At 56.3% G+C, this 25,164-nt stretch overlaps 14 protein-coding genes across 14 annotated transcripts in view; 5 read left to right on the top strand and 9 right to left on the bottom strand.

Annotated features, from left to right (window-relative positions):
• Positions 1 to 200: 200 nt before the first annotated feature.
• WHR41_07215 (uncharacterized protein) lies at positions 201 to 1,905 on the bottom strand. Its single transcript, XM_069375820.1, has 3 exons — positions 1,272 to 1,905; positions 962 to 1,114; positions 201 to 858 (listed from the first exon to the last, which is right to left on the bottom strand). Exons 1-3 carry the CDS (start codon positions 1,685 to 1,687, stop codon positions 795 to 797), a joined length of 633 nt encoding a protein of 210 aa, XP_069227001.1. The 5' UTR covers positions 1,688 to 1,905; the 3' UTR covers positions 201 to 794.
• A 379-nt stretch (positions 1,906 to 2,284) lies between these two features.
• WHR41_07214 (uncharacterized protein) lies at positions 2,285 to 3,470 on the top strand (the record flags this gene model as incomplete). Its single annotated transcript, XM_069375819.1, has 3 exons — positions 2,285 to 2,565; positions 2,668 to 2,884; positions 2,946 to 3,470. The coding sequence occupies exons 2-3, from the start codon at positions 2,741 to 2,743 to the stop codon at positions 3,468 to 3,470; spliced, it is 669 nt and encodes a 222-aa protein (XP_069227000.1). The 5' UTR covers positions 2,285 to 2,565; positions 2,668 to 2,740.
• A 298-nt stretch (positions 3,471 to 3,768) lies between these two features.
• On the bottom strand, positions 3,769 to 5,946 carry WHR41_07213 (uncharacterized protein). The gene is made up of 6 exons (XM_069375818.1): positions 5,869 to 5,946; positions 5,481 to 5,741; positions 5,349 to 5,412; positions 4,785 to 5,279; positions 4,396 to 4,719; positions 3,769 to 4,275 (listed from the first exon to the last, which is right to left on the bottom strand). The coding sequence occupies exons 2-6, from the start codon at positions 5,716 to 5,718 to the stop codon at positions 4,149 to 4,151; spliced, it is 1,248 nt and encodes a 415-aa protein (XP_069227003.1). The 5' UTR covers positions 5,719 to 5,741; positions 5,869 to 5,946; the 3' UTR covers positions 3,769 to 4,148.
• Positions 5,947 to 6,130: 184 nt separating this feature from the next.
• Positions 6,131 to 7,141, top strand: WHR41_07212 (uncharacterized protein). The gene is made up of 2 exons (XM_069375817.1): positions 6,131 to 6,269; positions 6,335 to 7,141. Exons 1-2 carry the CDS (start codon positions 6,183 to 6,185, stop codon positions 6,758 to 6,760), a joined length of 513 nt encoding a protein of 170 aa, XP_069227002.1. The 5' UTR covers positions 6,131 to 6,182; the 3' UTR covers positions 6,761 to 7,141.
• WHR41_07211 (uncharacterized protein) lies at positions 7,098 to 8,722 on the bottom strand. Its single transcript, XM_069375816.1, has 2 exons — positions 8,605 to 8,722; positions 7,098 to 8,555 (listed from the first exon to the last, which is right to left on the bottom strand). The coding sequence occupies exons 1-2, from the start codon at positions 8,624 to 8,626 to the stop codon at positions 7,183 to 7,185; spliced, it is 1,395 nt and encodes a 464-aa protein (XP_069227005.1). The 5' UTR covers positions 8,627 to 8,722; the 3' UTR covers positions 7,098 to 7,182.
• Positions 8,723 to 9,456: 734 nt separating this feature from the next.
• WHR41_07210 (uncharacterized protein) lies at positions 9,457 to 11,688 on the top strand. Its single transcript, XM_069375815.1, has 5 exons — positions 9,457 to 10,489; positions 10,545 to 10,601; positions 10,660 to 10,922; positions 10,974 to 11,218; positions 11,275 to 11,688. The coding sequence occupies exons 1-5, from the start codon at positions 9,868 to 9,870 to the stop codon at positions 11,606 to 11,608; spliced, it is 1,521 nt and encodes a 506-aa protein (XP_069227004.1). The 5' UTR covers positions 9,457 to 9,867; the 3' UTR covers positions 11,609 to 11,688.
• A 158-nt stretch (positions 11,689 to 11,846) lies between these two features.
• WHR41_07209 (uncharacterized protein) lies at positions 11,847 to 13,043 on the bottom strand. Its single transcript, XM_069375814.1, has 2 exons — positions 12,685 to 13,043; positions 11,847 to 12,626 (listed from the first exon to the last, which is right to left on the bottom strand). The coding sequence occupies exons 1-2, from the start codon at positions 12,912 to 12,914 to the stop codon at positions 11,861 to 11,863; spliced, it is 996 nt and encodes a 331-aa protein (XP_069226931.1). The 5' UTR covers positions 12,915 to 13,043; the 3' UTR covers positions 11,847 to 11,860.
• Positions 13,044 to 13,198: 155 nt separating this feature from the next.
• On the top strand, positions 13,199 to 14,905 carry WHR41_07208 (uncharacterized protein). The gene is made up of 2 exons (XM_069375813.1): positions 13,199 to 13,368; positions 13,422 to 14,905. Exons 1-2 carry the CDS (start codon positions 13,253 to 13,255, stop codon positions 14,527 to 14,529), a joined length of 1,224 nt encoding a protein of 407 aa, XP_069226932.1. The 5' UTR covers positions 13,199 to 13,252; the 3' UTR covers positions 14,530 to 14,905.
• WHR41_07207 (uncharacterized protein) lies at positions 14,796 to 15,854 on the bottom strand (the record flags this gene model as incomplete). Its single annotated transcript, XM_069375812.1, has 1 exon — positions 14,796 to 15,854. One exon carries the CDS (start codon positions 15,852 to 15,854, stop codon positions 14,796 to 14,798), a length of 1,059 nt encoding a protein of 352 aa, XP_069226939.1.
• Positions 15,855 to 16,187: 333 nt separating this feature from the next.
• On the bottom strand, positions 16,188 to 17,139 carry TVP23 (Golgi apparatus membrane protein TVP23). The gene is made up of 3 exons (XM_069375811.1): positions 16,890 to 17,139; positions 16,488 to 16,829; positions 16,188 to 16,431 (listed from the first exon to the last, which is right to left on the bottom strand). The coding sequence occupies exons 1-3, from the start codon at positions 16,981 to 16,983 to the stop codon at positions 16,274 to 16,276; spliced, it is 594 nt and encodes a 197-aa protein (XP_069226940.1). The 5' UTR covers positions 16,984 to 17,139; the 3' UTR covers positions 16,188 to 16,273.
• Positions 17,140 to 17,415: 276 nt separating this feature from the next.
• WHR41_07205 (uncharacterized protein) lies at positions 17,416 to 20,682 on the top strand (the record flags this gene model as incomplete). Its single annotated transcript, XM_069375810.1, has 1 exon — positions 17,416 to 20,682. One exon carries the CDS (start codon positions 17,416 to 17,418, stop codon positions 20,680 to 20,682), a length of 3,267 nt encoding a protein of 1,088 aa, XP_069226937.1.
• Positions 20,683 to 21,107: 425 nt separating this feature from the next.
• On the bottom strand, positions 21,108 to 22,340 carry WHR41_07204 (uncharacterized protein; the record flags this gene model as incomplete). Its single annotated transcript, XM_069375809.1, has 1 exon — positions 21,108 to 22,340. The coding sequence occupies one exon, from the start codon at positions 22,338 to 22,340 to the stop codon at positions 21,108 to 21,110; it is 1,233 nt and encodes a 410-aa protein (XP_069226938.1).
• A 482-nt stretch (positions 22,341 to 22,822) lies between these two features.
• Positions 22,823 to 23,668, bottom strand: WHR41_07203 (uncharacterized protein; the record flags this gene model as incomplete). Its single annotated transcript, XM_069375808.1, has 1 exon — positions 22,823 to 23,668. One exon carries the CDS (start codon positions 23,666 to 23,668, stop codon positions 22,823 to 22,825), a length of 846 nt encoding a protein of 281 aa, XP_069226935.1.
• Positions 23,669 to 23,832: 164 nt separating this feature from the next.
• pfa4 (Palmitoyltransferase) overlaps positions 23,833 to 25,164 on the bottom strand; it is a 1,792-nt gene continuing 460 nt past the window's right edge. Inside the window, exons 2-6 of the mRNA XM_069375807.1 lie at positions 25,121 to 25,158; positions 24,929 to 25,062; positions 24,503 to 24,878; positions 24,118 to 24,448; positions 23,833 to 24,066 (exon numbers count right to left, since the gene is read on the bottom strand). Of these exons, the coding sequence (XP_069226936.1) occupies positions 23,943 to 24,066; positions 24,118 to 24,448; positions 24,503 to 24,878; positions 24,929 to 25,062; positions 25,121 to 25,158 (1,003 nt within the window). The 3' untranslated portion in view covers positions 23,833 to 23,942. The remainder of the gene's footprint in view (positions 24,067 to 24,117; positions 24,449 to 24,502; positions 24,879 to 24,928; positions 25,063 to 25,120; positions 25,159 to 25,164) is intronic.

Below are 25,164 nucleotides of genomic sequence, written 5' to 3'. Positions count from 1 at the left end.
TTTCTGTGGGATGATGAAGAGGGCGCTTGGGGCTAGAGAGAAGGGTGCGAGAGAGAAGGGAGGGAAGGAGAAGGTGGAGGAAGAACGATGATGTGAATGCATTGCCCGGCAAGCATGCTTTGAAAGAGGGTTCTATCGTCGAGGCCTACAATTGATGGGCTTGAGGCGGGACTCTGCGAAAAACATACGAGCACGAATCACTCGAGGGAACACGCAACTTGCGGTTTTATTTAGCTGATGATGCATCAAGCTCGAAGCAGAGGTGATGACAGCAGAGGGACCAGACACAAGATTCTGAACCGCAAAATTTCGGCAAAGAAGTGGGAGGAGGAAAGCCACGCATCTACAGTGCGATTATTACTCGAGCTCGGTTGTCAGTCTTCCCAATCGTTGAGTTCGTGTGCTTGCATATTCACAGCCAGGCCGTTTCCCATGTGCCATCAATTATTTTCCCTCTCTCTGGGCCATCGCAGAGACTCTTTCGCCCTCAATGACTTGGGTTCAAGATAAATCGCCGATACCATCTGTCGTGTACACGCGGACCCAGGGTTCGCATCGATGCGGCGACGACGAGGATACCAATGATTCTCCGATTGGTCAACGGTAAGATCCAGAAGACCAGAACCGATCAACCAATGCAATAAACAGCATCATATACTCGTCAAAAATTCCAGCCACATCCAGACCAGAGTTCGACCTCCAAAGTCCAAGCAGTCGAGTCGATTACCGAGGGACAATTAACAATTCGTATATACATTACATCTCCGCCACGTGCAGTCATAGGTATACCACCATTAAGCAAAGACAAAGTCTTTCAGAACAGGCGAGGCCGCGAATTCCGGGTTGAGGAGGATGCAGCTGAGGTGAGACAGGAACCGCACGTTAGCAACATCAGGGTGGTGGTACGACGAGTCTCAGAGAGCGCCGGGAGGGGGTCGATTGGATCGGGGATTTAACTTACCTAATGAAGTGGTTCAGGCCGTTCTTGCGGTGCTCGAGGAATTTGGGTCTGAAGCGGGAGACGAGGCTTTTGCGAGGCAGGGGCGGGATGCTGCCTTCGGCGTGGGGGAAGGATTTGAGGAGGTTGTCGCGGAGGCGGTCGAATTCGGAGTATCTGATGGTGGGGTTATTGGTATCAATGTACATCCGACGAGGCGTAGGCGAGGGTCTCTGTGAGGAAGGGGATATCGAACGTGATCGACAGTCCCTTTGATTGACTGATGGATGGATATTGCAACAATAATTCGGGTAATTAAATCCCACGCACGTACCTTTTCCGAATGTTCATGTCGCCACCCTTCAATGTCCTCACGGTACAATGCCACACGACGTAAGCACCGATGCCCGAGGCACCAGACACGACGGTGTAATCGTCGACGGTCACGGAGCGGGCCCAGCAACCCTGGCTCTGCTCATGCTGATCCTCAGAATGATCCTCGAGCTGGATGGGGCCCGGACCAGTGTGGTTGACGGAATGGTACGAGGACGAGCGAGCATGACGCGTACTCCAGAAGACGGGGGCGTCTGGCTGGCGACCTGCGCCGTCGGCGGCAAGGGCGTGCGCATCTGGCTGCATGTGAGGCTGCTCGCGGGGGGCTGGAGACTCGGTGTCAGGCCGCTGGTGCTGCTCCGGGCCGTTGGGCGGTGGAGCGGAGCATTGCTGCTGGAGTGGCGGCGGCTCCCCCATAGGCTTGGTGAGGGGCTTCTCAGCAGACCGGGGTCAGGGCGTGCAGATGCATGAGACGGCGGCTGAGGGCAGCGGCGGGCGGGGAGATGCTGCGTGCAGGAGTGCGCGGGCGGTGGCAACGGCAGTGTGAGAATAATAGGACGATAGTGATGACAACGAAGAGGGTTAGCAGGGCGATAGCAGGATGCGCAAAAACAGCAGGCAGTCAGTGCACCTGAGGCAGTCAGTAGTGCACCTCAGGCGCGCCCCCGGACGGCGTCTCGGCTTGTTCGGGCGTGTCTCAGCAGAAAGCCGGGGGGCGCTGGGGGGCGTTCGACGGGCGTTCGCCTGCGCGCACGAGGGTCTGCCGGTCTGTTCTGCAGCCTGCAGCCTTAGCGCGATCTGGAGCTGCTTAGCGGCTGCCGGCCGCTCGAAATACTCGCGGTGCCGGGAGCTATGGCAACATCGCCCGCATACCAATACCACCCCAAGCCTGCCCTCCGCCTGCCCTCCGCCGCCCACGCCCCGCCGCGCATCTAGACGGCGGCATCACCTGCGAGCCGCGTATTCACATGGTCAGCTGCTGCTGCACGCGAGCCCGCGGTGGCAAACGCCAGCCGTTGGCAGTCACAGTCGCCCGGCCGGCCAGGGAGGGCCCGTGGCATGTGCGTGCCCTGAGTAAGTTCACTTATCTCGACACCACCATCTACCCAATACAGCGGTCGTGATGGTCCGTGTCTCATCGCTCTAGTTACCCGCCAGAGCCGCCCGAGCTCTCACTAGCTACTATTACTCGTGATACCGCCGCTATTTCTTGCTGCTGTCCTGCTTCCTCTCCCCTTCACCACCACATTCGCTTCCATCACCTGCTGCTGATCGCCGTCCTTGCTCGCCAAAAGGTAAGCATTGCTCCTGCCGTGTCGAGCCACCGTTCCATTGGAATCCAACGTTGGCTCCACACCTCGCCCTGCCTCGGATCAAAAGCTAATAGCAAACCGCAGTTGCCACTCTTATAATATATCCTCACATTCCAGCATCCCTCACGCAGCAAGCAACCCACATCCTCCACCCGCCATGAAGACCTTTACCATCTCCGCCCTCGCCTCTGGCGCCCTCATCTCGCTCGCCTCCGCCCAAGAGCAATACCAGATCTCGCCCGACTCCGTCAGCTCCTCCAACAGAGAATACTGGTGCCAGCAGCAACTCACTCAGTGCCCTGTAAGCCCCTCGCCTCACATCTTGCCTCGTCACATCAGTACCCCACTGACACTCCCATCAGCTCATCTGCCTGCAACCCCCCTCCGAGACCCCCACCACCTCCGCCAACACCTGCGACGCCGACAGCCTGTCCTACAACTGCGTGTGCGCCGACGGCCTCCGTCCCAACGTCACCCAGTACACGCAGACCCTCCCCTTCTTCATCTGCCAGGAGTGGGGCAACCAGTGCGTGACCGCCTGCGGCACCGACAACGCCTGCTCCGCCGCCTGCCGCCAGGACCACCCCTGCGGCGCCCAGGACCCCATCAAGCCCAACTCCTCCACCATCAGCAGCACCATGAGCGCCTCCGCCTCGGCCTCGCAGACCGGCTCCTCCGACGCCGGCGCCACCACCGACGCCCAGGGCGGCACCGTCTACTCCGGCTTTGGCCGCGCCTCTTCCACCGGCGGCAGCGGCGAGGCCCAGGAGAGCGCGGCGGCCGAGGGCGCGGGCGTCGGTCGCGCGGCCGCTCTCGAGGCCGGCCACGCGTTCGGCCTCGTGGCGCTCGCGGGCGCTTTCTTCGGCGGCTTTGCCCTGGTGCTCTGAGGAGCGAGCACGCTTGTCTGACCGCCGGCCCTTTTCGTCTTCTTCTCGTATAATCTTTTTCCAACAACACGCACTTCTCCCTCTCTACTACAACTTTCCGTCGACGGAACGGATTGTAAAAAAACCACCCATACAATCCTTTTTTGCCAAAGCGATACAGCGCGTCCGGGCGAGGATATCTCCGCCGGCCCCGGGCTTACATTCTCTTACTTCCTACAATAAGAAGAGCGAGGGAGAGGGCACGGCCGTGGTGAAAGTGGGCAGTACAACAACCAACATAATAAGTCGGTGGGATTGCTTTTTTTGTTTTCCCAAGCGAAATGGCCTTTTTGAATTTTTTTTTCAAGCGAGGGCGTTAACTTGGTTTTGGTTTCCATTTGATTGCAGGGGGAGGGGGGAATTAAAGCGAAGTTCTGTTATTCGAAATCAAACACGCAATGGCAGGCCTCTGTTCGAGGCTTGCGTCTGAACATCTTTCTCTCTCTCACTAACTCCTCCACGAGATACGTATTTGTCTTTGGCCCATTCTTGACTCTCTGTGTGGTTTGGATTCGCGAAAGGAAAGGAAAGACACGGAGTCCGTTCGTCGTCTCGAAGCTCTTTGAACAACAACAAGAACAGCAAAGGCAGCTCGTCATCGACACCACGCGGCTGGCCGCCTTACCCACCTGACCTCCCTCAAGCCTTCGCCTTCTTCTCCTCAGCCGGCGGCGCGCCGCCGCCCGTCGTCGGCAAGCCCATGAAGATCTTGAACGAGTCGTAGATCATCCATTGCAAGCCCGTCAGCGTGCCGATCATGACGATCCTGTTTCCCCGTCGCAGTCAGCCCAACCACTCCGCTAAAAGTCAGGACGACATTGGCACGCCTCCCGCGTCGACGCCGAACGAAGAAAAGAAGGAAAAAAGGAAGGAAAGCAAAACTCACCTAACAGGCAGCCCATTCCACAAGCCCCCGAACCCAATCTCGCCGTAAATCCTGCTCACCGCCGCGCCGGAGCCCTCGCCAGGCTTGCGGCTCGAGTTCAGCTTCGACACCATGACGTCCGCCGGGTGCGACACGATCGCGCACAGGATGCCCGCCAGGTAGCCCGCGCTGAAGGCCACGCCCGTCTGCGCGCCTTTGCCGTAGTCGGCTTTCTGGCCCGGCAGCGCCGCGTACATGGCTTCGACGATCGTCTCGAAGGACGCGAACTTCATCATCGTGTAGGGGATTTGCCGGCCCCAGAGGGGGTAGATGCCTTTGTAGAGGCTGTGTGTGGGGGAGGTGGGTGTTAGTTGAAGGGGTTTTGGTTGGGAGGGGTTCCGATTGCTCACCCAGCGACGCCCTCCGCGCCGACGATCTTGGAGATGCCGTCGAAGGTGCCCTTCGCGAACGGCGGCATGGTCGTCTGCATGCGCACCTTGACGGCCTCGAGCGGGCACAGCCCGATGTCCGCGAAGAACTCCGCGCTCGCGGAGCCCGCGAGGTAGATCCACGTCTTGTTCTTCGCCGCGCTCTCCGGGCCCGCCAGGTCGCTGTAGTACTTCTTGAAGAACTCGTAGCAGCCGTACTTCAGCGAGCCCTGGATGCTGTAGCCGAAGAAGGTCGGCGACCCGCCCGTGTAGATCCCGCGGTACCCGTCGGCCGCGATGATCTTGCGCCACCCGTCCATGTTGCCTTTGTAGAGCTTGCTGTCGACTTGGCGCCGGCATTTGACGAGGTCGAGGGGCGTTACGGCCCAGTGTGTTAGGCCGCAAGCGAGGAGGCCGCCGAAGGTGCATGCCTGTGTTGGGTTGATAAGTCTGGGTTTGTGTGTGATATGGACGTGCCTTTGTCTCTATGTGTTTCCGGTGTAACAATGGGGATATTCTCGAGCTATTTTTGCCAGAGAGAGTGACCGAAAGTGTTGATCGTCCTGCAGGGACCAATGCAGGGTCAATGGAGCACTAAGACATACCGCGTCTAAGATCAGGTGTTAGTGATGAGCTCGCAGCTCAAAATCAGTCATCGCAGGACGCTCCTGGACTTACAGTATTTCCCACTATACAGCTCAATGTTGCCCGCCTTCGCCTGCGCCAAGTGTGAAGCTTTCTCATATTCCTTAGCGGCGCTGCGGCCCAGTTCGCTCGCTTTGCGCTCTGCATCCTCAGTCACGCTCCAAACCTGGAAGCGATCCTGGACGGACGGGCTCCTCTTTTCAGCGCTCGCCGGAGTCGCATTGCCGAAGACGGCACTCAAGTCTGCCGCGGATGGGAAGAGAGACGGCATTCTGGCCTCGATGCTGTGGTTCACTTAGCGGCGGTTAGCGTTTGGACGCTGTGGAGCTGATCTACGGGCGGGAAGCTGGGGGTGGGTCTCGAGGGACGGTCGAGGGACCAAGCTGGAAGGACCCGAGAGGTGTCCTGCTGGACGACGTACCAAGTTGAATGAACCTCACAATGCTCTGCAATGTTGAAGAAGGGAGGTGAAGGACTGCAGCTGTGAGGAGTCAGCTCTCGCCTACAGGCGTATCGCCGAGATAACCGGAGCGAAGGATGGCCGCAATCCGCCTGTGACGTCGAGCTCAAGCTTCGCCCCACCTCAGCGTGATTGGCCCGCGTTTTCACTCACAACTTCTGCTTTGGGACATTGCTTCACATGTGACAGACCTCACAAGCGTTAAATCGGCTCCTACTCTCTCAGAGGACAACATCCTCCGAACCACCTCTGCATACCCACACACAACCAAAACCATGCCCACCCCGCCTCCCAAAGACAACACCCCCGCCCCCTCAGAGGTCGGCAACCCAACCCAAAACTGGTCCTCCAAATACCGCGGCGTGCGTCCCACCTCCTCTGCTCCCCTCCACCCACAAACACCCAGAATCCTAACCCCCCTTCCCAGGCCGTAGTCGAAGACCTCGACCCGGGCCCCGCCCTCTCCACGCACCCCCGCACCCCGCTCGGCCAAGCGCTCTTCTCCGCCTTCGAGCGCGACTACACGCACCTGACCGTCGTGGACCCCGGCTCCAAAGCCCTGCTGGGCTACATCTCGACGCCCGCGATCAAAGCGCAGCTGGCGTCGGGCGCGATCGCCGAGTCCGACAGCGTCGAGGCCGCGATGGTCAAGTTCCGGCGCAAGGGGAGGCGGTACGCGCTGATCACGATGGAGACGCCGCTGGAGGAGCTGGAGGCGTTTTTCGAGGGCCGCGCGACAGACGGCGGCGAGAAGCAGGACTTCGCGGTCGTGACGGATCCGGCGAGGCGGTTTGTGCTGGGCGTTGCGACGAGGGAGGATTTGGGGGAGTTTGTCAGGAGGAGGCCGGCCTGAGGGGGTTTGAGAGATTAAGGAGCTTGGGAACCGGGGGTATAGATGGGGCTTTTTGAACGGTTTAGCGCTGGCGCTTGATTGAGGGACCTTGAGGAGCACCCGGAGCTCCCAGAAAATGAAATATACATTGGGCTCAGGGGAGCCGCTGCGAATGGTTTTGATTCAGCAACGTGTGCGAACGCCTGCGTGCCAATTGAGAAAGGCGAATTCCATCTCGCGATGTCTTGAAATATGAGAGCTTAGGGGTAAGAATATCGAGCAGGTGTCGACATACGAAGATGCAATTGGATGGTCTCGTATCACGTTGTCTTCTATACAGGTGATTGGGGATCAGGTACTCATAATCCGTCAAATGCTCCCCGAATACTTGTACAAAGACATTTCTTCATCTATCCCAGATTGTGAAATTACAGATTATGAAATCATGCAAAAGCTCCTACAAACGCCATCAACATGCTGCCCGCCACGACAGCGCCGCAAGCCTGCAGTCTACGCTTGCCCTGCAATTCCGCGTAGCTGGCGTCGCTCAAGAAATCCTCTGCGAGCAATTGCACCAGTCCCGCGTACAGGAGAAGACCGCTGCTGACTGCGTTGACAATTCCGACTGTCAGCAGGCCAACCTGGCTGGCAGGGTCGTAAAGTCCGTGTACGCCGAGGCCAATTGCCTGTCCTATGGGTGTCGTAATGCCGTACATCAAGCTCATGAGCCAAGGCTTTGGAGACGTCGTGGAGAAGGAGGAGACGCCGGCGATACGAGAGCCAAGGGCCAAACCCTCGAATGTCTGGTGGAAGGAGATCGCTATGAGGAGGACGATGAAGGCTGGACCTGTGGATACTGACAAGGCGAGGCCGATGAAGACGCTGTGGAAGAGGATGCCGGCTTCTAAAAGCAGGCATTGGAGGATGAGACGTTTCTCGTTGGGGTCAGTAGGGGAGCCGGATGGCGTGTCGAACTCGGAGGGCGGTGTGTAATTGTGGTGTGCATTTTGGCGATTTGGGTGAAGGTAACCATCGGAGCCATCGGATTCACTGCGCTTACGCTGACCCATACCGTTCAAAGGTCGAGTATCAGAGTCCGCCTGCGGATCTAGCTCGTCAAGGTCCAAGTCTGAATCTTCGTCGTCCGAGCCACGAGGTGGTTCAGGTGGGAGAGGCTTGTCCAGAACGCTCCCCGGTGTTGCCGGCTCATCCACATAGGGTCGGCGTTGTTCCGTCAAGGGTACTCCATCTTGCTCCGCATCCATACCTTGCCCCAGTGGTACTTGTCTGAACGGTCGAAAGCTTTCGGACCGCGCATGACCAGGTCGCTTGATGTGTCCCCCTCCTTCTTCTCTGAGCCCGGTCAAATCCACCGCGTGCGAGTGTGATGCACCCTTGAGCGCAAAGAACATCTCAATGGCCACAACTACCAGCACACTCACCATGGCGATGAACCCAGGCATGGCGGGGTAGACATCTGTCCAGAACGGAGGAAGGCATGGGTCCGTCAAACTTGTGTATGCGGTCGGCAAGAGATGCACGAAAGCAGTCGCGATCAACACGCCGGTACCGAAATGTCGTGAGAGGAAGAGTGCATAGTTGGGCACCGGGAGGTTCGGGAACCGTCGGACGATGACGGGAAAGGAGCAGGCGGCGGTACTCAGGACGAGGATGAGGAAGAGGGCGAAGACGTGCAATGGCGTGTTATAGCTGTGTTTCGAGGCGCCGGACCCGCAAGGAGGGCGCTCGCCGGCCTCTTGACGGCGGACTATCTCGGCATGGAGGGCATGCAGCGGTATACTGGACCAGGCTGGCGCTGGAAGGGGTGAGCTTGCTGCGATAATTGAGAGAGGTGTAGCACTTACGCAGCTCACCATCCTGGCTCATTGTGTGCTGATGCTATCGTCTGATCGATTGCACACCACGCATTACCCTCGAAGGGTATTCAACGAGAACGTGGCCGTGGTGCTATTAATGGTGGTCGCAATCGCGAAGTTCATGGGCGGATTCACGATCTGCGGAGGCGAGGCGGGGACGGGAAAGCCGCGTCGTTCCTCGCGTCGCCCAGCCATGCGCTGCAAAAGACTTTGTCCAAGCATTGCGCCTCTAAGCTTGGGATACGCATGAGCTAGGATTGGTCGATGACATCTTGTTTGTAAGTATGCGTCGTCTCAAAGAACGATTTAAGGTCATTCTATTGTTGGTGAAGGTAGCATAGCAGGCTTGATCGCTCTCTGTGAGAGCCACTCCATCTACGCAACACGCAAACCAGCATGCCATCAGCATGATCTGCGAGCCGTATTCAGCTGCTGCGATAGACGAGCTTACTTCACATGTTCTATAACAGCGGTGTACAAACGACAGTCGAGTCGAGCAAAGAACCACGTCAACTCTTGCAACCATGGTTAATATAGATCATTAGAAGCCGGTATTCCGAGACGAATCGGGCCTTCTCCATGTCACATGCTGTTTCCTCAGGGTTTCGGACGAGGACGTATGACGGGCGCTGTTGGTCTCTCGACCTGCGGAAGAATGGACGGACGTGAAGAGAGCGGATTTCGCCTCGGCAGTCCAGTTAACCATGACAGGCAGGATAAAAAATCTGCCCGCAATTACGCGAAGCCCTTCACCTCACAGTGCACTACGAGCGGAAGTCAGCCGTTCTAACTCCGATTATGCCCTCACAGGTTGACAGTCAACCAAGTCTGTGCGCATGCAGAGACCGACGCTAAGCATCTGACCCGTCTTTCACCCGCAGTCTTGTTCTCCGCCAAACGGCCCAAACCCCATGTGGCCCCGTTGTGATATGCGGTCGGATTTCGTTCTCCACATGACCGCCCACACATTCTGCGAATTCAGTCCCCGGCCCGACGTGCATTGACTCGTTCGGCAACGGGGTTCTCGTGGACGTGGCATGGTACAAGGAGACTCTCGACCACTAGCCCGCATATGGAGATGCCGATCTGAGGCCCCGGACCCAATTTTTGTGGACATGAGAGACATGAGGGTGAAATCTTATAAGTGAGGTGAGCCCGACTTGGAGATGCTCTGTTCTTTCTCTTCAGGCCCTCCCTCACCGTTTTGTTCTCATTTTGACACTGTACTCGGTGTCACTTGAGCTCACGACAATGTCCAACGACACGAAAGCGGATCCGCCCGCTACACACGACGAAAAGTCGGCCATCGACACCATGGAGCAGGGCACCATGCCTGCAACGTACCCTGGAGCTGCCGCGGCATCATGGGATCCGGAGTACCGAGCTCGTGTCGAGAAGAAAATGAAGCGCAAACTCGATGCTCGCTGTTCGTTATTCATCGTGATTTATATCATGAACTATTTGGACCGCAACAACATTGGTGCTGCCAGGCTCAAGGGCCTTGAGAGAGATCTTGGCCTCGAGGGAAAACCCGGACAATATCAAACATGCCTGAGTATTCTTTACGTCGGCTACATTCTGATGCAAGTCCCGTCAAACATCTTCATCAACAAAATTTCCCGCCCTTCAAAATACATCTCCGCTGTCATGCTCCTTTGGGGAATGATCTCTACTCTCTCTGGCGTCACACAGAACTTCTCGGGAATGGTGGCTATTCGATTCTTCCTCGGTTTCGTCGAAGCTGCTTTCCTTCCTGGTGCCCTGATGATCCTCTCGAAGTGGTACACCCGAAAGGAGCTTACCACAAGAAATGCGTTGCTCTTCTGTGGCAACCTCATTTCTAATGCATTTTCTTCGCTTGTCGGAGCCGGCGGTAAGTCGAAGCAAGAGCTCAAATATGACAGAACATCTGAGCTGATACAATCCAGTGCTGTCCAACATGGAAGGTACGCTTGGTCACGCCGCTTGGAGATGGCTTTTCTGGAGTAAGTTTGCGAACCTAGCCCATTGCGCACATTGACTGTACTGACATGCGCGTTCCAGTCGAGGGTGCTGCGACCATGGTTTTTGCGATTTCCGCAGCCTTCATTCTTCCTGACCTCCCCAGCAACACCTACGGTTTCACAAAGGATGAGCTGGAAGTTGCTCAGCTGCGTATGACTGAGGATGTCGGTTTGGCAGACGTTGATCCCGAAGATCTGGGTACATACGGAGGTCTCTGGATGGCGCTCAAGGACGCGAAAGTTTACGTCATGTGCATTGTTTTTGCGACCTACGTTGTCGGTCTTTCCTTCAACGCCTACTTCGTAAGTTAACATGCCCGGACTGATGATAGGAGATCCGCTAACGCATACCAGCCATCTCTGACTGAGACTCTCGGATTCGGCTACGTTACCACCCTTCTCATGAGCGCGCCGCCCTGGGTGTTCTCCTGCCTCTTCTCCCTCTGCGTGGCCCTTAGCTCCGACAGATACCAAGAGAAGTTCTGGCACATCGTTGGTCCGGTCTGCATGGGTCTGGTCGGCTTCATCATCAGCATGTCCACTTCCAACACTGCTGCTCGTTACGTTGCTCTGTTCCTGCAGGCAGGCTCCTACGCTGGGTATGTTTCTAACCAAATCATTTTCTTCAGAATATTCAACTAACACGCATCCGCAGCTTCATCGTCTTCTACTCCTGGATCTCCTCTTCCTTCCCTCGCCCACCCGCCAAGCGTGCCGTCGCTATCGCGCTCATCAACGCCTTCAGTCAGCTCGGTAACATCGCCGGCTCCTACGTCTGGGACATGGAAGCCCATGACTACCGTAACAGCTACGGCGTCGTCACTGCCATGTTCGGCGTTACGATTCTTGGCTGCTTCGGCTTCAAGCTCATGCTCAACAAGCTCAACAAGGACCTCGAGCTGCAGGAGGCTTCGATGGACGCCCAGGAGGCTGTCGATCCTGCGGACGAGAAGAGGCAGATGACCAAGGGCTTCCGCTACCTGGTGTAAGGGAGCTATGTTGGATTTATGATCTTGATGATAGAGATAGAGCTAGACTACGTGAATGTATCACGACCTTTCGCTTGAGACGCGTCCTTCGCCGTGTCTTTTCAGATTTGCATCACTGAGCGACAATGATCGCATGGGGATTTCGTAGCAGTGACGCATTTTGCCACCACAAGATTGACAGACTTACATGCCTACAAGTCGCTTGGAAATTGGAAGACAAATGTCAGTTGTGAGGAGATCTGACCATGAACATCATCGATTAAGCCTAGCTATGCCAAAATCCATCAGTCGGCTCGTGAGTTGCGCGCGATAACTCGATCTGCGCGCTTCTCGCTGCTCCGCCGTCGACTTTTGATACGCCCAAAACAACTCCTTCGCTGACCTCAACACGTTCAAGTCCGCAAGTACAATCTGCCCACTGTGGAAGGCATCGAAAATGTGGATGTCGGACTGCGGCGGTGTAGATGCTAGGAGGGACCGGCGTTCGTTGCTTTCGTCGTCATCGTCGTCTTCATCGCGTGTCGCAGAACTCCCGGACGGATTGAGAGTCTGCATCTCGATGTCGTCTCGTTGCTGCAGTTCGTCTGAGTGGCGCACACCGCGCTCTTCGTTGTCGAGATCTTGGCCCCTGGAAGGCGCAGCAGGCGCTGGCTGCCCTTGATCCTGTGCGCCGGCGGCCGGAACACCGTCTTTGAGTCTCTTACGAGTGACGTGCGCAGTGACGTGGACCATCTGCAAAGTCATGACCAGCAAGTCGAACAAAACCAGCGTGAACCGGCTGGCGGGCCCTTTTTGCCCAATGAAATCCATAGCCATGCCTCCATGCAGGTATCCTCTCGTCCCCTCGGTGCCTGTTGCCGGATTAAGCCAGAGATGTAGTATGATACATATGGCGTTCATAACGAGCACAGCGCTGACGAAGGGCTGTTGGTCGGGCGGCTGTACGAATGTTGGAGGCTTCGGGGTTAGGAGCACAAACTGGATGAGTGCTCGTATCATGAATCGGAGGAATGAACAGCTTCGAAAGAGCGTTAGTTGCTTGGTCATTTAACCAGAGCAGATGTCGTGCGACTCACTCCATGTAGTATATTGCGCTCAGCTGGGCGTAGACGAGTATGTCCAAATTGTACAAGAGGTCATCCAACAGCTGCCCTCGTTTCTTATTGAACATCTCCCGGTTCCTCTTCCTGCGCTCCTCGATCTGGGCTGCTGTGGGCGCTCCATTTTGGAAGGTGTCGTCCGTTGGTAGCTCGTTGGCGACTCGCGACGAGGAGGCTGCGGCGGATGAAGCAGGCTCATCATTCATGTCTTGTAGGAGGAACGGACTGGCGGCATTCGCATCGTAATCTGGACATGTGCGATTCAAGTGTTCGACCAGGGAAGGGTGCTCTCGCTCATGGTCTTTGGGTTGAGACGATCGACTCGCGTGCTGCCCCGTCCAACGTCGGGGTTTGCCCAGCCAGCTGCCTGAGAAGCGAGAAGCGAGACGGCCGCTCGGTGACGTCGGGACCAGCTTCCGAATGTGGGTGGAAGTGCTTCGCGTCGTCGGAGACGCGTCTAGGATCTCCAAACTTCGTGGGGGCGACAGCGACTGTTGGTTGTCATTGAAGACTCGCCTTCCAACCATCTGACACATACACCACCATGGCAAACTTCTTCGACATCAGAGCCCGTCAGAAGGAAGCTGCGGCAGCCGCAACCTCGTCCAAAACACCTGCACAGCCAGAGAACAACAGACTACAGCCATGGGTTGAGAAATAGTAAAGCTACCACAGAATGTGCACAGCCGATGCGATGTTAACAGCTCTCACAGCCGACCCAAGTCCCTCGACGATGTCACAGCCCAAGACCACACAGTCACCGTCCTCCGCCGCACTCTCCAATCCGCCAACCTCCCGCACATGCTCTTCTACGGTCCTCCAGGCACAGGCAAAACCTCCACCGTCCTCGCGCTCGCCAAGCAGCTCTACGGCCCCGAACTCATCAAGACGCGCGTGCTCGAGCTGAACGCCTCCGACGAGCGCGGCATCTCCATCGTCCGCGAAAAAGTCAAGGACTTCGCGCGCATGCAGCTCTCCAACCCGCCCTCCGGCCCCGCGGGCGAAGAGTATCGGAAGAAGTATCCCTGCCCGCCGTACAAGATTATCGTGCTAGACGAGGCGGACAGTATGACGCAGGACGCGCAGAGCGCGCTGCGCAGGACGATGGAGACGTACTCGAAAATCACGCGGTTTTGCTTGGTGTGCAACTATGTGACGAGGATCATCGACCCGCTTGCGAGTAGGTGTAGCAAATTCAGGTTCAAGAGTTTGGATGAAGGGAATGCCGGGAAGAGATTGGAGGAGATTGCGAAGCTGGAGGATGTGAAGTTGGAGGATGGCGTTGTGAATACGTTGTTGAGATGCAGTGAGGGTGATCTGAGAAAGGCGATCACGTTCTTGCAGTCAGCGGCGAGGTTGGTGGGAGCTGTCCAGGGCAAGTCTGACGGCGGTGACAAGAAGAGGAAACGAAAAACTGTGGAAGACGACGAAGACGAAGACGCCATGGATGTCGACGGTGCTAGCAATGGCTCAGATGTTGCTATCACGATCCAGAGCGTCGAGGAGATTGCCGGAGTCATCCCCACGCCCACCATTGAAGGTCTGATCACAGCTATGCAGCCGAGTTCGAAGGGGACTGTATACGGCCGTGTATCAAAAGCTGTCGAAGACCTGGTGGCGGAGGGCTGGAGCGCATCGACTCTCACCACGCAGCTGTATGATCAAATCGTCATTCGCGACGAGTCCATCGGTGATTGGCAGAAGAGTCGGATTGTCCTGTGCTTTTCAGAAACAGACAAGCGGCTGGTGGACGGCAGTGACGAGCATCTGACTATTCTCGATCTCTGCTTGCAGATCGCCGGCGTTTTGGGACAGAAGTAGGCGTCGAAAGGCGAGCATGAGTGCCGGTTTATAGACCGGGCAGATGTCAAGAGCGACGGCGTTTGGGAGTTCACAACATCGAATGGTACCGTCAAGGGAAGGCTTAATTGCGAGGTCGATTCGAGCTGTAAGATAGGCATTATAGCAGATACACCTGTTCTTGAAGTCGGACATGAAGTCTTGAAAGCATTGAATCGCAGAGAAGACCGTTTAAGCACCCTCCATCGAGAACGGGCTAGGTACAGAAACAATCTGCCGATAACACATTAGGCCGCTGCCATCCCTCCCCCCTTTCTTACAAACTGCACCGCACGGTGACCTTGCTCTTGTCCAGGACCGGAACCATGCCCTTCCCGCCAGCAAGCTTGGCAATAGATGTCTTCCTCACAGCCCAAACACCGCACTTCGCCATCCTCATTGCAGATACAGCACCAGGAGTCAATCTCCTCATCCATGAAAGTTGGGGCTTTGGGTTTCGCTTTGGATTTCGCCAACGCGTCGGCGGCTTTCTGCTTCGCTTTCGCAGATGTGGGCGCCGAAGTGGGCGTGGAGGGCAATTTCAGCTCGAGCTTGGAGAATCGCGATTCGAGTTCAGAGTCCTCGTACGATGGCGGTTCATTGGCTTCAGGGGGTTTGCTGGGGGTTGCGAGGAGGTCGAGACCGGAGCTTGTTGCTTTCGTCTCCTTCGGAGATGCGTGGCTTTGGTCTTGGGCGTTCTCATCTTCCTCTGCTGCGCCGTATTTTCGCTCGATGTCTAGCTCGGCGAGGACTCGTTGCACGTAATCATCTGCTTCATTTTGATCCTGTTGGTCTTCTGTCTTGTCTTCGTGGGCGTCTGTATCGTCTCGTCGCTGCTCACTGCCGTCGTGAACAGCTTCCCCGTCGTTGCCACCCTCAAACTGCTCCTCAGGTGGCGGCAAAGCGCTTTTCGCCTCTTTCAGCAGCGCAGCGACATCGTCTGGATCATCCGGATTCAGCTTCACCTGCTCGTTCATTTCCAGCTCAGCCAGTAAGTCATCGACCGACTGCTCGTTGCCATCTTGCTGCCAATCTGCCAGCGGATCTGTGGACACTTCGTCTTTGATCTGAAACGCTAACACATCTGCTGCATCACCACTCTGAAGCTTCGGAGATGGGGCATTTGCGGCGGGCGATCCGCCCGCACGTAGACTTTTGAGGCGATCTGCGAGTCTATCTTCTACTGAAGTCGAAGCCGGCTTGGAGATCTCGACGTCGAGCGAAGCTTTGGGAGTGGTGTCGAGTTTGACGCTCGAAGGTTTGAGGGCGTTGAGTCTGGCGAGGAGATCGTTGTCGTTTGTGGGCATATTGATTATGGCTGGAAGATTGATCAAGTTGTCGGGATATGGCTTGATGTGACGATGAAGTGGCATGAGGAGCCCCGCGCTGTCTAGCGCTTGAAGCGTGGAACCGCCCATACTACGAACACATCTTACCTCGTGAAATCGATCAACAACTGGTACTCATCTTTGGACTAGATGTTGCCTTTGATAATTGGTTCACGATAAAAGTCGTACAGCGGAGAACCATTCGACCCATGAAGGTGAGGTTAAACTCGCTTCCGTTATACCAACGGAAGCTTTAAAGGTGATCTTGTCCCCCCTTCTTTGGTAAGATGATACATGTGTGGTGTACTCAGATGGCTTGTAAATCTGATCTCTTCCGTATTCGTGTCAATATATTTGCTACATGATGGTACGCCGAGTAGATGCCACAATCAACACCGCTAGCCCCTGTTGAACATCCGGGAAACCATAGCTCCACCAAGATTCCTGGCCAAAGAGCCAGAGTAGAAGCCTCTCTCGAGGACACCACTTGCTTGGCTAAACTTGTCACATCTCGAGAAAGCCAGCGTGTTGGTAATAGTGAGGACCAAGGCAATGACTGCATTTGAATTAGCTTGAACCCCTCGCTAGCCGTGATATAGGATTGCAACTCACCGACCAGCGTCAACCAGATGAATTCGAACTTGACGATCGCGACAATCGCCAGAGCAACCCAAAGCGCAGGCTGCGCATACAGCGCAAGCCAAAAGAACCGTTTGTCGGTCGCGCTTACAAGCTTTCCACCCGGCTCGTTGGGCTGTGGTGCGCTTTCGAAGACCCAGTGCGAGTCACCCGTGGATGGGTTCACCTCATTCCACCATCTTAACCCTACAAGTCGGCGACCGGCAATGTTCTTGAGGTAGTAGAAATCGGCTGCGAGAAGGAGGATGGTGACGATGAAGATGAGGACGAAGTTCGTTGTGAAGAGGAGACCGAGAAGGTAGACTAGCAGACTAGCTGGGAGAAGGTGTTAGCATCTGGTGCGTCTTTTGGAGATTCTAGCAATGCGTCGCATACCTGCACGGAATCCAAGGAAAGTCACGAGGGTGATAGGATGCGCGCTCAGTCGCCAATTGAGCGAGCCTGGGGCTGAGTTGTCGATGTCGACCATGTTGGCAGTGAGGCGCCCTCCTTGAACTAAGCGATGTAGTCGTCGTCGAAGCGCATCCGCTGCAATCAAGGTGTGGAATAGCTGGCGTTTCAGCGTCGCAGGCAGCTGCTATAGCCCAGCCCTGGAGAGGACGCGTTTCCAGGCGACCCATGCGCTCGCTGGAGACGGAAAGTCGAGTCAGGGTCCTCTATCGATACGGCACGGATCTCTGCCTAACTTCTCAGGTTAACTGACTCACGGATTTCCAATGATTCACCGGCAATAATTCCTCCACAGGCACGAGATATCTCTGAGCGGATGTACCCAAAAATTCGATAAATACTACACCCGAACACAGCAGCCACCGTGCACGCTGCCACCATACTTTCCCGAGCGCTGCTCCGGCGTCCTCTCCTTTCTTTCGCTCACCCCGCTAGACGGGCATTTTCCAAGATGGCGTTGAACGCCGCTTCGCACAACATCCCTGGCGAGAAGACCGGACCGGTCACTGGACAACCCCCGCCTGCCTCTCAGGACACCAAGGCTGCCGTCGTTGACGCTGCCAACAGCGATCCCCAGGGTCAGAATGCGCCGGGCCAGGATGGCGGCGATCAGCAGGGCGAGAAGAAGCAGAAGACTGAGCGCGAATTAGCAAAGGAGCGCCAGAAGGCCGAGAAGGCGGCCAAGTTTGCGGAGAAGCAGGCGAAGAAGAACGCCATGCAAGCGCAAGCTGGTCCCAAGAAGCAGAAGGAGAAGAAGGAGCAGGAGAAGCTTGCGCCTTACAAGGAGGAGACCCCCAAGGGCGAGAAGAAGATCCTGAAGCCTTTGGACGACGAGTACCACAAGGCTTACATCCCCTCCGTTGTTGAGAGCGCCTGGTACGATTGGTGGGAGAAGGAAGGATTCCACCAGCCCCAGTACACCAAGGACGGCGAGGTCAAGCCGGCCGGCTCCTTCGTCATCTCGATTCCTCCCCCTAATGTTACTGGCGCATTGCACATTGGACACGCCCTTGCCACTTCGCTACAGGATGTGATGATCAGGTGGGAAAGGATGAAGGGCAAGACTGTGCTGTATCTCCCGGGATGCGACCATGCTGGTATCTCGACACAAAGCGTTGTCGAGAACATGCTCTACAACAGGCGAAATGGATTGACCAGACACGATCTCGGAAGAGAGAAGTTTGTCGAGACTGTCTGGGAGTGGAAGGATGAGTACCACAGCAAGATCAACACCGTGTTGCGGAGACTCGGCGGTTCTTTGGACTGGACGAGGGAGGCGTTCACCATGGACGAGAACTTGTCCGCTGCTGTCCGCCACATCTTCGTTCAGATGCACGATGAGGGCTTGATCTACCGCGCAAACCGCCTTGTCAACTGGTGCACGAAGCTCAACACTGCTCTTTCTAACCTTGAGGTTGATCAGAAGGAGCTCGAGGGCTCGACGAAGATTGATGTGCCTGGATATGACAAGAAGATTGAGTTCGGTAGCATTTGGAACTTCAAGTACCCGATCGATGGCACCAACGAGACCATCGAAGTCGCGACCACGCGTCCGGAGACAATGCTTGGTGACACTGGTGTTGCTGTGCACCCTCAGGACGACCGTTATAAGCACCTGATTGGCAAATTTGTCAAGCATCCTTTTGTCGACCGCCTTATTCCCATCTTCGGGGACGAGTCTGTCGAGAGGGATTTCGGTACTGGTGCCGTCAAGATCACTCCGGCTCATGATTTCAACGATTTCAAGCGTGGCAAGGACAACAACCTCGAGTTCATCAACATCCTCAACGACGATGGCACCATGAACTCAAACGCTGGTCCCTTCGAGGGTCACAAGCGTTTCGACGTGCGTTACTCTATCATCACTGAGCTTGAGAAGAAGGGTCTGTACGTCGGCAAGGACAACAACAAAATGGTCATCCCGCTCTGCAGCAAGTCCAAGGACGTCATTGAGCCGGTCATGAAGCCCCAATGGTGGATGCACATGAAGCCGCTTGCTGAGCCTGCGATTGATGCCGTCAAGAACGGCAGCATCAAGCTCAAGCCTGCGTCTGCTGAGAGCACTTACTACCGCTGGATGGAGAGCATCGACGACTGGTGCCTCTCTAGACAGCTCTGGTGGGGCCACCAGGTCCCTGCTTACTATGTTAAGCTGAAGGACGGACCCGCGTACGATACTGAAGCTGACTACTGGGTCTGCGGTAAGACCGAAGAAGAGGCCCGTGAGAAGGCACAGAAGAAGTTCCCCGGCAAAGAGTTCGATCTCGAGCGTGACCCTGACTGCCTTGACACCTGGTTCTCGTCTGGCCTCTGGCCATTCTCCACCCTAGGTTGGCCCAACAAGACTCACGACCTCGAGAAGCTCTACCCGACATCCGTCCTCGAGACTGGCTGGGACATTCTGTTCTTCTGGGTCGCCAGGATGATCATGTTCGGTATCAAGATGACTGGCCAAGTTCCCTTCTCAGAAGTCTACTGCCACTCTCTCGTCCGTGACTCAGAGGGTCGCAAGATGTCCAAGTCGTTGGGCAACGTTATTGACCCGGTTGACATCATGGAGGGCATTTCCCTGCAGGCCCTGAATGACAAGCTCAAGCTTGGTAACCTGGCTCCCAAGGAGATTGAGCGTGCCACCAAGTGGCAGAAGGCTGCCTTCGCTGATGGCATTGACGAGTGCGGTGCCGACGCTCTCCGCTTCTCCCTCGTCAACTACACTACCGGTGGCGGTGACATCGCCTTCGACGTCAAGGTCATGCGCAGCTACCGTAACTTTTGCAACAAGATCTACCAGGCGACCAAGTTCGTGCTTGGCAACCTGCCTGCGGATTTCACACCCAAGGCTCAGGGCGGCGCGACTGGCAAGGAGAGCTTGCCCGAGCGCTGGATCCTCCACAAGATGAACTCTTGCGCGAAGGAGATCAATGATGCCCTCGGAAAGCGCGAGTTCTCTCGCAGCACCCAGGCCATCCACAACTACTGGCTGTACGAGCTCTGTGACGTCTACATTGAGAACTCCAAGTCCATCATCAGGGACGGTACGCCTGAGGAGCGTGCTTCTGCTCTTGACACTCTCTACACCGCTCTTGAGAGCGCTCTCACCATGATCCACCCCTTCATGCCTTTCCTGACAGAAGAGCTCTGGCAGCGTCTGCCCAGACGTCCCAGTGACGAGACCCGCTCCATCGTCGTCGCCGCTTACCCGCAGTATGATGCGAAGCTCGACGACCCGGTCAGCGAAGCTGCGTACGAGCTCATCCTTGGCTGCTCCAAGGGTGTTCGCTCTCTGCTCCAAGAGTACGGTGTCAAGGACAGCGCCAAGGCTTTCGTCCAGCCGCTCACCGACGACGCCCACGCTACCGCCTCAAAGGAGGCCGCCTCCATCAAGGTCCTCTCCGGCAAGTATCTGTCCGAGCTCACCGTCCTCAAGACCAACGAGCCGCTGCCCGCTCCCGCCGCCGCGTACCCGGTCTCCTCCGCCGTCGCCGTCTTCCTCGAGATCCAGGGCTCCGTCGACGCCGGCCGCGAGATCATGAAGGTCAAGCCCAAGCTGCAGAAGACTGCCGGCGCCGTCAGGGAGCAGGAGAAGCTCATTGGCACCCTAGGCGACAAGGTCGGTGCCGACATCAAGGCCACGGAGGAGAGGAAGTTGCAGGACCTGCTGAGCGAGCAGAAGGTGTTCGAGCAGAGCATCGAGCGCTTCGAACAGATGAAGTTGTGAATTTAATGATTCGATGAGTGGTCGATGCTTGGGGTTTGGGCGATTGGAAGGAAAATATGGTAAACGTCGATCGGGCGATAGACCAGCTGGACTAGCTGAGTGCCTGTAGATGGAATACAAAACAATTAAAATTTCATGATTATGCTTCCGTCGCTGATCTTGGAGTCCGCTGCGATCATTTTGTGCATGTTTCCCCGAGTGAAGATACGGTTCTGAATAGCTCGTGGAGTGCGTAAGGGGCTAGCTTTTGCTCGAACATCACATAAGAGATGGGAAGTCGACGGAAAGACATGGTTCACAATTTCCGTTTACAATACAGTGTACACTACATTCAAAACCCTGCTAACGCCTCGCTAAAAAATATATTTTCAGTGTCAAAACCCATAGCATCAAAGCGTAACGCCATCAGCCCCTGGAGGCTCCTTCTACTCATCCGCCTTAAGACCGCACATATCCCAGCCGGTAATGCAGTCCAACAGGTAGATCAGCCGCCAGTAGACGTTGGCGCGCTCGTAGTCGAAGCTGCCGTCCTCGCGGCGCGGCAACGTCGACCCGAAGATTTCGCTGCCTGCTATCCACGTCGCCCAGCTTTGGGACGGGCGTTTGGGCAGCAGGGCTTGCTCGGCGGGCAGGAGGACGGCGCGCGTGGCGCCTTGGATGCGCGCGGGGCGGAGCTGGAGCTGTGCGCTTGAGTCGCTGCGTTGCCGCTCGAGAGCGGTGCTGGAGGCCTCTCGTGGAGGCGCGTCTTGTGTTTGGTTGCTGAAGGAGCCCATTCGTGGTGGAGGCTGGGATGCTTTCGGTGCGCCGCCTACGGTGGCTGAAGATATGGTTTCCGAGCTTGTGGGCGAATCGTTGGGCAGATTTGTGGCGAAGGTCTTGGGGAGGGCATCGGAGGTGATTTGAGCGCCGCCGCTGCTGGCGAAGATCGGTTCGTCTTTGCTCGGCCCGGTTCCTCTGTAGGGCTCTGCGTAGACGAGATGCCCGCGGATGAGATGCGGTGACCGAGAGCATGCGAGATCTGCTCCTTCTGGGGAGTCGAAGGTTACCTTGATCCAGTGGTTGCCTCCGTGAAACGTGTTCTTTCTTCTCAGTGATGCTTTGGACAAGGTGCGCTGCGCAGCTACCCTCAGGCTCGAGCGAGAGAGGTCCTGTCGGTATCCAGGCGGCTGCCTCTCGTAGTCTTCCAAGATGACGCCGTTCGACACGTTCTCGTAGAACTCGATCGCAGCCCACTGCAGTTCATCTCCGAACCCATAGATCAGGATCTCAGTAGGCTCTTTCACTTCGTTCTTTGCGGCGCCAGCAACCGAGTTAGGATCGATAGTCTGAAGAGCGCCCTTCCCCGAATCCTTCTCCCGTGTCTCTGTCCTGAGCTTGTTGAACACTGCATCCTCCGCTGCCATGTTCTCAATCTTGATCCTGTCCTCCTCCTTCCTGGGCTCAGCCGTCTTCGACCTGCTCCGGCTTGTTCCTCGTCGGCGCATGGAGCGGCCGAAGGGTCCTTTCTCAACAGGTTCGCGGCGCGCAGTGATGTCGGCGCCATCTGCGCGCTCGTATGCCCATGGTAGCCGTTTTCCAGTGGCGTCAATGTAGCGTTCGTTTTCGGGCACAGCATGGACTTGCATGCCGCCGCGGCCAAAGTTTGGATAGCCGTTCATGATGTTGGTGATGGTCGCCTAGGAATGCGGCGATGGCCAAGCTACGTGTGCAAGCGATCCAGTTAGAGAACACCAGGCGTAGTCGAGCTCAGTCGTTTTGGTTGATCAGTACATGGGTGGTAAAGAAAGTCAAGTTTCGAGAGCGAAGTGTTTACAAGCTGCGTCCGTGCGCGCGCGGTTGCGAAGGGTCTCGCGCACGACGCCAACTGCTTGAAGGCCTGATTATTGGAACGTTCATTCACACCGCGCACCATTTCACTTATGAAAGCAAGTCACGACAACAACAATCAGCGGTGTGAGATTGCTCTTCACTTACTTAAATGGCTTGGTTTTCAAAAGCCAGCACATAAGGCAGATTCTCGCATTCCTACGCGAATCTCTGAAAGTATGGTACCTAACAGGCCGGGGTGGGCAATAGGATGCTGGGATATTGTTCTGCGGGAGTAGGTTATAAGGAGGTTGTTCATGAGACCCAGGACATATCATCGCTTCGTGGCCACAGCTCGACACCTCACATACCCAATCCACTTCGACCCATCCTCCTCCCTCTGCACAGCATCCTCCACCCACTCGCACACCGCTCTCACAACCTTCTCCCTCCTCTCCTCACCCTCAACAGCCTCCAAAAACTTCGCCCCCATCAACCTCACCCACCCCTCAACCCCCCCACTCCCATCCTCCTTCTCCTCCGTCAGCTTCGTTGGCCGATACTCGCTCTCACAAACCTCGACATCAAACCCTGCCTCGCCCAACGCCATCGCCATCCAATCCGTACTCGGGAAGAACCACGGGCTCGCCGCGCGCGCCCGCGCGATCTCCAGCCCGCCATGCGTCGTCAGCGCGCCGACGAACGCCGCGTGGAACTCCGCGACGTTGCCCTTGCCGCCCATCTCGAAGACGAACTTCCCGCCCGGCTTGAGCAAGCCGTGCACGGCGGCGAAGAAGCCCGCGCGCGTCGCGGGCTCGCGCAGGATCCAGTGCATCGCGGCGTTGCTGAAGGCTTTGTCCCACTGCGCGGAGGCGGCGGAGGCGTTGGCGTCGAGCGCGGTGCAGTCTTGGAGCTCGTAGGCGCAGTGCGGGTGGGTGTTTGCGGCGCGGGCGCTGGCGATGAAGGAGGCTGAGGCGTCGAGGCCGAGGACACGGCCGGTGGGGCTGACTGAGGAGGCGAGTTTGGTGGTCAATTGGCCGTCGCCGCAGCCGATGTCCAGGATGGATTCGCCGGGTTGGGGGCAGAGGTGTTGCAGGACTTTGGTTGTGAGTTGTGGGACGAAGTTGGCGGCTGCGGAGTATTTTTCGGCGGACCAGTGGTCTTTTGTGTTCGAGGACATGTTTGCAGAGGGAGTATTGGTAGGTTGATGATTGATGAAAGGTGATGTGCGAGCTTGGAGGTGTGTTTGCTTCCTGAACTTCTGTCTGTTGGCCAGCTGATTCTTGAGCTTTTCAGATTATGCAGTGGGATTGATACCTGATATAGTACAGTATATGTCAAGTGCGAGAAACAACCGAACATATATCTTGATCAGGTCGTTGATGATCACGTCGTCCGGTACCGGACTTGAGCTTCTCCGCACTCGGCTATGTAAGCAACCACGAAACAGCACCTCATAGCTCAGCCTTACGCCGACGCATTATTTCCGCCAAAGGCAAATCGTTCTCTTCGTCGTAGAATTCGGCATCTTCGTCGAGGCCGAAATCAGCGAGACGCTCGCCCTCTTTGTTGCGCCATCTGGAAGTCAATTAGTATGCGGCTCGCAATGCATAGACCAACAATACTCACGCTTCTTCTCCCTCGTCGCCAGCGACTCCGTGCTTGGCGGCTTCCGGCGGCTGTATCTCTTCGTCCGCCTCGCTTTCCGATGTGATGGCGTCTTCGTCGTTGTTGTAGTAATCGTCATTTTCGTCGGACTTGGCCAAATGTCCGTAGCGCTCGTGGAACGGCCTTCTCCGCACTGCATACTCGCCATTTTGACGTCGCTGTATGTCAGCTTGCTGTCGCTCACGGAAAGAATCGATGTCCATTGATTGCGTAAAGCCGTCGCCCGAAAGAGGCTCGCGGGGTGCTCGGAAGACTCGGTCTGGGTCTGGTGGTGGCCATGGCTTGCTGGGGTCTGAGGATGACATTAGTATCACGCCATTGAACGCTTGAACGACTGCGAGCCTACCGTCAATCTCGTTGTGTTCATATACTAAGCCACTGTTGATGGATGGGCTGCTCGCGAAGGGCCAGAACCAAGCGAACACATTCCACGTGCCCATCGCTTGGCAGAAGTTCGACCAGATGCCGATGTCCCACGGGAACTCTTGATGCTCGATGCGCATTTTGGTTCCATCTGGGCCATCCAGGTGACCACCTAGGACACGAGCACGACGTAGCAGCGCGTGGTGGCGTTCGATCTCCCAGCCTTCGATGGTGGTGACATTGAGTGACAGGCCCCAGATTGATCGACCAAGCAGTAATGTCAAAGCGAACAGGACGAGTGAGTTGACGACAACAAGCACAAAAAGATGTGATAGCTGCAAGGCACTAGGTCCCAGATACTATGCCGCGGGTGAGCGTGGAGGAGTTTACAATGGGTGGGTCATCTTACGCTAGGGAGGCTTCGGTTTTGCCAGAGCACCGCGCAACGCAGGTAAAGCAAGTACTCAAGATAGCACATCGCGGCGACGGCGTAAGAGAGAAATCGAATGAAATGAGGAAGCGTAATGTGGGAGATGCAATTTGCTGAAAGGTGTTACCTACCGTGATAGAAAGAACGTGTTTAGGGGAAAAGAACGCCTACCTGTCCACACGCAATGATGGTCCATCTTCATGACACATCTGACG

This window comes from Cladosporium halotolerans (assembly GCF_011745625.1).
Source record: "Cladosporium halotolerans strain TM138-S3 chromosome Unknown Sca31, whole genome shotgun sequence".
Taxonomy (NCBI): Eukaryota; Fungi; Ascomycota; class Dothideomycetes; order Cladosporiales; family Cladosporiaceae; genus Cladosporium; species Cladosporium halotolerans.
Note: the sequence above shows the minus strand (reverse complement) of the source record. Positions and strands in the feature narration are given on the sequence as shown.